At 41.3% G+C, this 11,074-nt stretch overlaps 1 protein-coding gene across 1 annotated transcript; it reads right to left on the reverse strand.

Annotated features, from left to right (window-relative positions):
* Nucleotides 1-1,840: 1,840 nt before the first annotated feature.
* Nucleotides 1,841-5,812, reverse strand: LOC115790428 (extracellular calcium-sensing receptor-like). The gene is made up of 9 exons (XM_030744248.1): nucleotides 5,613-5,812; nucleotides 5,184-5,478; nucleotides 4,919-5,005; nucleotides 4,410-4,679; nucleotides 3,987-4,190; nucleotides 3,627-3,902; nucleotides 3,048-3,275; nucleotides 2,837-2,960; nucleotides 1,841-2,751 (listed from the first exon to the last, which is right to left on the reverse strand). The coding sequence occupies exons 1-9, from the start codon at nucleotides 5,720-5,722 to the stop codon at nucleotides 1,841-1,843; spliced, it is 2,505 nt and encodes an 834-aa protein (XP_030600108.1). The 5' UTR covers nucleotides 5,723-5,812.
* Between the last annotated feature and the right edge of the window lie 5,262 nt (nucleotides 5,813-11,074).

The following is an 11,074-nucleotide window of genomic DNA, read 5'->3' on the forward strand; positions in this document are numbered from 1 at the left end:
CTATATTGGAGAAACTGAGAATGTCCACAGAGACCTCTCAAAAAGTGACTGGTCATTGTCAAGATGAGGAGAAGAAGGACTATCGGCCTAATATAAGCCATATTGATGCAAGAATTCCCACACGTTAAAATTTAAAAATCACAATTAAAAAATTAAATAAAATAAATTAAGTTACTTAAGATTATGTTAAGTTACGTTAAAAAATCACGTTAAAAAGTCAGCTGCGCCCATAAACTACTGCTCACATACCCATACACACTGCTGCTGCTACATGTCGCCATACTCCAGCGCCATCTGGCTAAGTTCTGGGTACCAGGTGTAGTAAGATGTGCAGACAATAAATATCCTGCAAGCTTAATTTTCTTTTCTACCCCTTATATCTATTTCTTTAATTTTACAAAGTTAGGTGATTTCATGGTTGAGTTATAATTTCCAATATGGTTTTTACAGAGCCCAGTGATTTGGGGAATTTCTTTATTCATAATGATTTTTTTTTTTTGTAAAGAACATTTATAAATAATTCAAGCTAAAGTCATCAGTGAAACCCAGTGATATTCTTGTTAGGATAAAAATTCACAGTTTTTCATGCATGGAAGTTTGTCAGTGAACCTAAAAGCTCTAGCATTATACACAGTTTTCTTGTGTAATCCTTATTTCATCTATTCTAACTACTTCCTGGTCAATCATTGAGCCCACTCTTCATACTGATGTTAATGAAGTGCATTTATTCTTCTGAATTAGTTAATATAATCTTTATAGAACACAGTGAAAACTGAAATTGGGGAGATTAAGAATTTAAATGAATATTTGTCATAACAAACAGCTGATTTCCAATCAGTGAAATACATGTACAGTAACTCAGTTAGACTACATTACAACATTCTGGTTACCTCTAACATTACTTCCTCCAGCTAAACAACTTAAATAGATTCAAATGTAAGTTCTGTTAACCAAATGTTACTTTATTCAAATATACCAATCAATACAATTGTCCTATATAAGAATTCAATTTGCAAACATAAACACTGATAACTTACAAACCCAACTATGTGAAATTCAAGCTCTTGTCGTGAACAATGCTAAAACAGAAATTCTCAAGTAGTAGACGAGTAGCATTCAATGTGGAGTATGTGTTAATGTGTCAACAGCCTAGTACGTGCCACGTAGCTCATACACTGACATAATTCAAATGAACTATCGTTATGCAAATTAAGGTTTCACACCATGACAAATGTGAAACGTACAGTACAAAGGAAAGTTATTTTACCATGTGTGCCCTTGACCAGTTGTAGAATGACCAAAAAAAAGAAAAATAATTCAATTGCTAATGATAAAAATGGATAAAAAAGGATACTTGTATTTAATTTTCATTTTGTCCATAGGTATTGGATTTAACCTAATATATGAATGGAACTGACTTCTTTATATTCAAAGAAAGTTATAGATGAGTTTCTTTTTAAAAAGTATACCACCCTAATTTTGTTAGTATTGACATTTTTGAAATCAGATCCAGACAGGCCAAATATACAGTACATGAATATAAAGTAAGACTTGCCTAGATAAATCCAAGCTGAATGTGTAGTTTATTTAGAAAATGTAATTCATACTTAATTACATGAAGTTAAATTTCACCATGAACTGTCACAGAGCGAAAACTTATCAGTAGTATTAATATCTGAAACATATTACTTTTTAAACAAAAGTAGAATAAGGCATCATGTTTGCAATCATATGGTGTCAGTGCTAAGATTTAAAATTAATATTTGATTTATTCAAATGTATATATTTTTCTCTGCCTGTACTGTACATTCTGCCTGTCTTTTGACATTATATGAATTGTTTATGACTCAATGCCACGACCCATTATAGCTTTCTTTGTGTTCATCTTTGGTCTCAACAAGATTATGTAGCATTTGGGTCCAAACAGTGTGATCAAGAGTCCAAAACTTGAGGCCAGGATGGCAAATACCTCCACTGCATCTGCAAGATTTCCTGGTGAGCTGATATAAGCAGGAACAAAGGCCACCCACACAGCACAGAAGATCAGCATGCTGAATGTGATGAGCTTGGCCTCATTAAAACTATCAGGAAGATTCCTTGCCAGGAATGCAATTAGAAAACTGAGGAAAGCCAACAGGCCAATATAACCCAATAAGACTGCAAAACCAACAGTGGACCCAACTGCACACTCATAAACTATCTTATCATTGTGATATTGGGTGTTTTTATGAGGAGCTGGAGAGGATGAGACAAGCCAGGTAGTGCAGATGGCTGCCTGAACAGATGTAAGAACCAGAACTGTTCCTCTCTGCTGCATAGCACCAAACCACTTCAGACTGGCTCCCCCTCCTGGCTTGGAGGCTTTGAACACAGCCAGAACAACCATGGTTTTTACCAGGATGCATGAGACACAAAGCACAAAGCTGATCCCAAATGCTGCATGCCTGAGTTGGCATGTCCACAGGCGGGGTCGTCCAATGAACAGCAGTGAACACAGGAAACACAACTTAAGTGAGAGCAATAGCTGGAAACTAAGTTCGGAATTGTTGGCACGTATTATAGGTGTTTTGCGATGGTAGATAAAGATCCCAAGAACAACAGCACATATAAATGTGCCCAGCAATGAGGTTGCTGTCAAACAAATACCCAGAGGCTCATGGTAGGAGAGGAACTCTGTCTTCTTAGGAACACAGTGGTCACGCTGGGGGTTTGACCAAAAATCCTCTGGACAACTGGTGCACTCCAAGGAGTCTGACAAAAAGGAGAAGATAATGAAATGCACACTATATTTAATAAAATAACATTAAATATGGCATGCTGAAAGATAAACACCTACTGCTCTTATTAGTGATTTTTCCCTCTGAACAAGGGATGCAGTCAAAACAGCAGAAGGGTAATCCCTTCTTTCTAACCATGTGGGTACCAGGAGGACAGCTCTCACTGCATACTGATCGAGGTGCCTATTGGATAAAATTAAATATTACCTCCTAGAATTATGTATACTGTACATGTGATAAAAGATAAAAGTCTGAATAACGATATATAACCTTTTTGGATTCAAAGTTCCAGAAGATTTTGTCTTCATCAAGTATGAGTTCTTCACCTTTGAAAACTGACTTCTTAACCTCACCCACACTCTGAACTTTAGTGCTTCCATCAGGGAGCCACAACCAGTTCATCACATCATAAATTGGCAATGCATCACCATTCTCATCAAATGATACTTGATCACCCAATGGAGTGGTGAAGTTCACCCTTTCCAAGTAATAAACAAGCTTTTAAAAAGGGATGCATAAGAAATACATTACTTTTCATACTGCAAACAGTTACACCCAGTATTCAATATTCAAATATAATATTACATCTATTATACTTGAATAAAGAAATTCAATACAATCTAACTCAAAATCAAACAAGGCTCTTAACTTTTAATACTATATACGTAAACAGGTTAATAATCTCTCTGGTCTAAAACTCGACTTTCAGTCAGGAGTATTGAAAATCATTTTAGCTCACTTCATAGACATGTAAGTTTTGATGCTGTATTTAACAGGCTAAATTATTTTCTGAAAGTAATTTTAAAGGATATTATTTAATCATAGGTGGAGTGTAAACTGATATCACACCTGCCAGGGTTCCAGCATTTGCAAAGTGGCACAGCTGTCCCCACTAAAAGGCCCTCTTCCTGGCTTGCACCGCAGCATGTCATCAAGGGAATATGCCAGAGCATACACAGCTTTGTACACATTGTACTCTGGCCGGAGGTTGGAAATGTCCAATAACTCACTGTTCACATTTTCTAGATCTTCCTGTCCAGTGCATAGTGCACCTCCACCTTCCACCCAGCCTGATGGAGCAGGTGCAAATCTGCACTGAAATGTGATTTCCCAAAATTGATTTACCTGATAAATATTGAAAAACGTTTGTCACACAGAATGAAAATATATAATTATTGCAACTACCATATTAAAAGGTTAAACTCTGACCATGCTGTTTCCATAGCTATTGTGATGTAGTTCAGGACGTATTTGTAAGAGGAATTCCCTGAGCCCTGGCATTTCTCCTCGACGAATGGCGATGCCCAGTGTACCACCCAGGTATGGCATGAAGCGAGGTGTTTGGAGCACATCAGCTGCTGTCCAAGCTTCACTGGCCAGCCACTGCAGGCCTGTTACATTCTGCCTTACTACCTGTGCATTGCATTATACCAAAATAAAAAAATTGACAGTGTAACTATCAACTACTTTAGTGCCATTATGCTGACATTGAAATTAGTGCTCATTGTGCAAATTAATTCTACATAATTAGTTTTCCGTACTCATTCAAACAAGGATATAATACATGGTTTGCAAAGTGTACTGATGCAGATCTCTGTAACTTGTAATGATCAAACTGTTTTAAAGCCAAACCTCTTCCATAAGATTTATCATGCGACTATAATGTTCAAAAACAATGACAACTCGAGCTGTGGATTTTTCCATGACATCCACAATCCTCCTGATTTCATCTGTGTCTTTGTCCCAGGGTAAAACCTCGACGTAAGCCAGGCATCCTTCACCAGACAGACTCAGCTCAGATTGGAAGGATCTGGCTGCATGAAGTCCATAATCATCAGCACTGACAAGCAGACCTGCCCAAGTCCAGCCGAAATATTTTAGAATCTGAATCATAGCACGTACCTAAGTGAACACAGATTTAAATGTAAGTGCTTAAACAACAAAATCTTTCATTTGAGTATGTGCTCATCACCATCCACAGAAAACAATCATTGCAATTTAGCTTAATAAAATCTAACAAAACATAAACTGTAGAAATGCAACATATTACTGAAATATATTTATGTTATTATATATTTGGTTGTGAAATTGGAATTATCTTCCTGAAAAATCACTGTAGCTTTTCCATTTTTATTTTTCACCTGGAAAGCATCACTTGGTATCGTCCCAAAGAAAGATGGATACTTTTGACGGTCACTCAGGCAGGAACATGTGGCAAAATAACTGACCTGTGAAAAATACAGACTTTATATTTTACAAATATTCAAAGCCTTTACTGTCTCTTCTAATCTTTTTGGGTTGACTGCAGTGCGTTTTTATAGCAAAGTGAAATTTGTAATTAAATCAAAATAATACAAGAAAACTAGAAGACTAGAAAACTATTGCATGTCTAAGCAGAAAACTTACCATAGGTACTTTGTACAGACCTAAGATGTTAGAGATAGCAATAGAATGTGTAGAGGAAGAATCACCCACAATCCCAATGACTGGAGGATTTCCAGCACACGTATCATCTACTGTAATTTTCTCCTCTTGACCACTGGCTAACGACAATGCTGCACGGAAACCAATTCCGAGTTCAAGGCAGTTATCATAAAGAGTGTATCCCAGAGTCACATTAGGGAGCAGGTTGGAGTTTCTGTTGATCTCATCAACAGCAAAGGCCATGGTTTGTGCGAGCCTAAATCCTAGGGCATACACACTAAGAAAAAAAATGTTTACTATAGGATACTTGAAAAACATGTTGGAAAATTACTAATGTTAAAGACGAAGGAAACTAAATAACAACTAAAGAGCTTTTGTTTCATTTTTTTTCTGTTTCCCTGTCATACTTACCCATGGCAAGTAGGCTGTTGTGGCTTTGAGGTAAAAGATACATCAGGAACACTTGAAAAGAAGTGGATTTGAAAGAGTCCACCCAGAATCACATCTCCAGTCTTGTGCATCCCATTTAGATCAAACTGTCCCTGTAACTGACATGAGAAGGAAAACTGAGAAGAGGATACAGCAGAGGAATACAAGAAAATAATCAAAAACAAATTTGTTTTTAAAGATGACTTCATGACAGCTTTCTGAATTTCAGAGTCTAGTCATTAGGTTACTTTGCCATTCACTTTTATTGATGTGTTTCATCTTGCACACCACCCTTCACGAAAGAGGGATGAGTATGGGCAGGGCGTAAAAGACTTCTCATCTATGATTGTCTTTGTATCCAGGCAGACTCAATTAACACAGTAACAGTAAATTAGTTATCAGCAAGAACTCGCTTAAGAATTGGCCATGTAGCAGTTTTTGCATGTTTTGTTATATCTTATATTTATCAAGTATCATAAAAGAATGAATAGCAAAGCAAATAAAATCATACTTTAGGTATAGTGCAGTTCATATACACTGCTCAAAAAAATAAAGGGAACACTCATAACACATGCTAGATCTGAATGAATGAAATATTCTCATTGAATACTTTGTTCTGTACAAAGTTGAATGTGCTGACAATTAAAAAAAATAATAAATTAAAAAAAAAAAATCACAAAAATCATCAATGGAAATCAAATTAACCAATGGAGGCCTGGATTTGAAGTCACACACAAAATTAAAGTGGAAAAACACACTACAGAACTTTGATGTAATGTCCTTAAAACAAGTCAAAATGAGGCTCAGTATTGTGTGTGGTCTCCACGTGCCTGTATGACCTCCTTACAATGCCTGGGCATGCTCCTGATGAGGTGGCAGATGGTCTCCTGAGGGATCTCCTCCCAAACCTGCACTAAAGCATCCGCCAACTCCTGGACAGTCTGTGGTGCAGCGTGATGATGGTGGATGGAGCGAGACATGATGTCCCAGATGTGCTCAATCGGATTCAGGTCTGGGGAACGGGCGGGCAAGTCCATAGCTTCAATGCCTTCATCTTGCAGGAACTGCTGACACACTCCAGCCACATGAGGTCTAGCATTGTCCTGCATTACGAGGAACCCAGGACCAACCACACCAGCATATGGTCTCACAAGGGGTCTGAGGATCTCATCTCGGTACCTAATGGCAGTCATGCTACCTCTGGCGAGCACATGGAGGGCTGTGCGGCCCTCCAAAGAAATGCCACCCTACACCATTCCTGACCCACTGCCAAACCGGTCATGCTGAAGGATGTTGCAGGCAGCAGATTGCTCTCCATGGCATCTCCAGACTCTGTCACGTCTGTCACATGTGCTCATTGTGAACCTGCTTTCATCTGTGAAGAGCACAGGGGGCCAATGGTGAATTTGCCAATCCTGGTGTTCTCTGGAAAATGCCAAGTGTCCTGCATGGTGTTGGGCTTTGAGCACAACCCCCATCTGTGGACGTCGGGCCCTCATACCATCCTCACAGAGTCGGTTTCTAACCGTTTGTGCAGACACATGCACATTTGTGGCCTGCTGGTGGATATTTTGCAGGGCTGTGGCAGTGCTCCTCCTGTTCCTCCTTGCACAAAGGTGGAGGTAGCGGTCCTGCTGCTGGGTTGTTGCCCTCCTACGGCCTCCTCCACGTCTCCTGGTGTACTGGCCTGTCTCCTGGTAGCGACTCCAGCCTCTGGACACTATGCTGGCAGACACATCAAACCTTCTTGCCACAGCTCGCATTGATGTGCCATCCTGGATGAGCTGCACTACCTGAGCCACTTGTGTGGGTTGTAGAGTCCGTCTCATGCTACCACGAGTGTGAAAGCACCACCAACATTCAAAAGTGACCAAAACATCAGCCAGAAAGCATAGGTACTGAGAAGTGGTCTGTGGTCCCCACCTGTCTTGCTAATTGCCAATAATTTCCACCTGTTGTCTATTCCATTTGCACAACAGCATGTGAAATTGATTGTCAATCAGTGTTGCTTCCTAAGTGGACAGTTTGATTTCACAGAAGTTTGATTTACTTGGAGTTATATTGTGTTGTTTAAGTGTTCCCTTTATTTTTTTGAGCAGTGTATTTTGATTGTCTCAACAAGACCATAATAAAATCTTCCACTCCAAATTTGAGTAGAAAAAGAAAACAAAACAGCTAATGGAGTGAAAAATTTAGAGGATCGGGAAGGAAACCAGGCTGCAAAGGGCAACAAGACAGAAGAACAGCTCAGTGGGACTAAACAACAACAGGGAGCAAAAACTAAAATGAAAAGTGACAGTACAAAGCTGGGAAAACAGTCCAAGTGAGGATGGGGGAGGTGGGGTTGTGCAAGGGCGCAGTTCAGGAGGCCACCCAGGTGGCCATCAGTGGAGACGGAGACACACTGCAGCATGTGGCCAGTGTTAGTGACAATGTTAAGAGCCCACACACATTTCTCTTTTGAGAAAAAATTTATAAAGAATTTCAAAAATCTTTTTAACTACAAACTTATTTAGGGAAATTTCCTTGACATGCGAAACTGTGACACCGGGGTGTCACTGTGGTTTCTTATGGATTAACTGGCTCAAAAACACAATGTGAAATGTCTTTTGTAACTGGTGCAGAAACACAACACAGACAGTATTTGCCAGCTCAGAAATAAAGCATGAAATGTCATTATTAACTGGCTTGGAAATGTGAAACATAGTTTTAGGACTAGCTGGCTTGGGAACACAAAGTTCACCTTTATTGTCTGGCTTGAAAACAAAACTCCCCCAAGCTGGTCCATGAACAGAAAACATCATCTCTAGTGTTGGAAACTGGTACCTCACAGTCAGTGCAAATGTTTACATAGAAAACAAAGGGCCTGGACTGATCATCTGCCAGCACAAAAACACATGATACAGTCTCAGAGAATTGCAGTTTGGGTGGACGAGGAACATTGGAGAGCAAAACTGTTTTACTGGTAGGTTTGAGCTAGGGCATGCAGCATCAGGATGGTGTGCAGATCTCACAGCATTGGCAGATACGAGCTAGGGAGCAGTCTTGGACAGCTGTGTTGAGCGCCAATGGCAAGAGCCTCACTTCCTCCTGGAAGAGGAGGAGGCAGGCGAGAATGAGGCTGACTCTACAGACAAGCTGGGCAGTGGGACCTGAGATGAGCAGAGTGGTGGTGTTGGAACAGCTGAGTTGCATCAGGGCTTGAATTTGGGGAAGGCGCTGTGATGGCAAGGAGGAAGTCAGTTGACGGGATGGTGATGGAGAATTGACAGGCTGAAGGAGGGGTGATGGGGCATTGGCTTGCAGTAGGGAGGATGAATCACACCCCCTGATTGGCTGTCACTGAGCTGTTGTGTGAGGCAGGCAAAATAGAATCCCAGTGCAGGATTTGGGAGACAGGGACTGAACGCAAAAGCTGCTTTATTGCTGGTATACACACAGGGAAAATATACTAATTATGCACAGGGCTGGACTGGAGCTAGAAACACATAATCTAGAAACTGGGAAGCTAGCTCTTCAGCTTTCGACCACAGGCCACCTAGCAGAGAAGAAGCAGCAGATGAGGGACAGTTAGTCTGTGGGTATGAGGTTGCAGATTCAGGCTCGAGTAATCAAACTCACAAGCAATTTGTACATTCATACAGAGTAGGGGCAAGGATGCAGGGGAGAGTCTATGCAAAGAAACCCAGACCTCCCTCTCCCCAGGCCTTTTTCTCCAGCTTGGGGGGGTGGGGGCACTGGGGCTTTCCCAGGCCAGCCAAGAAATATATCATCAGTGTGTTCGGGTCTATCCTGGGGCCTCCTGCTGGTAGGGAATGCCTTGAACCCCCTCACCCTGTGACCTCATTCGTTTATTCACTGTTCAGATCTCCATGACCATAGGTGAGGGTAGGAGTGTAGATTGACTGGCAAAAATTGACAGTTTGCTTTCATGCACAGCACTCCCTTAATTACAACGACCGATACAGCATCTGCATCACTGCAGACTTGGCAACAATCCATCTGTCAATTTCCAGCTCCACTCTCCACACACTCATGAACAAGACCCCAAAATACTTCTCTACTTGCATTGGCAACTCATCCCTTACCTGGAGTGGGCCCTTCACCCTTTTTCAGCTGAGAACCATGGCCTTGGACTTCGAGCTGCAGATTCTCACTGTGGCCACATCATACTTGCGTGCAAAGTTGCAGTACGAGCTGGGCATTTCCAATATGAGCATTTATGACCTGAGGGTGCAGGAAGACAGCCCTCTCTTACTGGGATAAACCCCTCTCCAGGAGATTGTTTCCCAAGCCTGAGCCAATTCAGTGTTTTTTTTATATAGTGCTAAATCACAACAAATGCCACAAAAGCATTTTATATTGGAAGGTAAAGACCATACAACAATTACAGAGAAAACCCAACAGTCAAAAAGACCCCTGTGAGCAAGCACTTGGCGATAGCAGAATGGAAAAACTCCCTTTTAACAGGAAGAATCCTCTAGCAGAACCAGGCTCAGGGCAGGGTAACCTTGTGGAAGTGATTAGTCCACAAGAGGCAGACCCAAGTTATCTCTTCGGGTTGCGCCTGACTGGTTAAGTTCTGGCGACCAGGTGCTCTCCCTCAAGCCCCCTCCTCAGGGTGTCTTTATTGTTTGTAACTGGGATAAATTAAACAGGTGTTCTGCGACAAAGTATTTTTTTAATATAATTTGTTTTTCACTGTTTAGATTTAAAAACCCAATAATCTGGTGGGTTCACTGAACCCACAAACACCAACTGAGTTACAACGTGAACATCACATAATGTAATTTAGGATCATTTGATATTAAAATACAAGATTTACTGTATTTTGGAATCCTTACAAAAATATGAATGATCATATAATGACAATAATTGACACCTTTTCTAATGTACCACTCTAAGGTACCATGAGATCTTTGTTTTACTGACTAATGTGAAATCTTCATCCATCCATCCATCCATCCATTTTCTTCCGCTTATCCGGGGCCGGGTCGCGGGGGCAGAAGCCTAAGCAGAGAAGCCCAGGCTTCCCTCTCCCCAGCCACCTCCTCCAGCTCATCCGGAGGGACCCCAAGGCGTTCCCAGGCCAGCCGAGATACATAATCTCTCCAGCGTGTCCTGGGTCTACCACGGGGCCTCTTCCCGACGGGACATGCCCGGAACACCTCACCCAGGAGGCGGCCAGGAGGCATCCTAATCAGATGCCCGAGCCACCTCAACTGGCTCCTTTCTATGTGGAGGAGCAGCGGCTCTACTCTGAGCCCCTCCTGGATGGCCGCACTCCTCACCCTATCTCTAAGGGAGAGGCCAGCCACCCTTCGAAGGAAACTCATTTCTGCCGCTTGTATTCGCGATCTTATTCTTTCGGTCACTACCCAAAGCTCGTGACCATAGGTGAGGGTAGGAACGTAGATCGACCGGTAAATCGAGAGCTTCGCTTT

The sequence above is a fragment of the Archocentrus centrarchus genome, chromosome 13 (genome assembly GCF_007364275.1).
Source record: "Archocentrus centrarchus isolate MPI-CPG fArcCen1 chromosome 13, fArcCen1, whole genome shotgun sequence".
Lineage (NCBI taxonomy): Eukaryota > Metazoa > Chordata > Actinopteri > Cichliformes > Cichlidae > Archocentrus > Archocentrus centrarchus.

What these genes read in the sequence shown, in the direction of transcription:
- LOC115790428 (XM_030744248.1), bottom strand. Translation starts at nt 5,722, where the DNA reads ATGCACAAGACTGGAGATGTGATTCTGGGTGGACTCTTTCAAATCCAC. An exon ending in TACCAAGTGATGCTTTCCAG is followed by an intron (nt 4,680 to 4,918) that starts GTGAAAAATAAA and finishes GTGTTCACTTAG; the next exon opens with GTACGTGCTATGATTCAGAT. An exon ending in ATAGCTATGGAAACAGCATG is followed by an intron (nt 3,903 to 3,986) that starts GTCAGAGTTTAA and finishes AATATTTATCAG; the next exon opens with GTAAATCAATTTTGGGAAAT.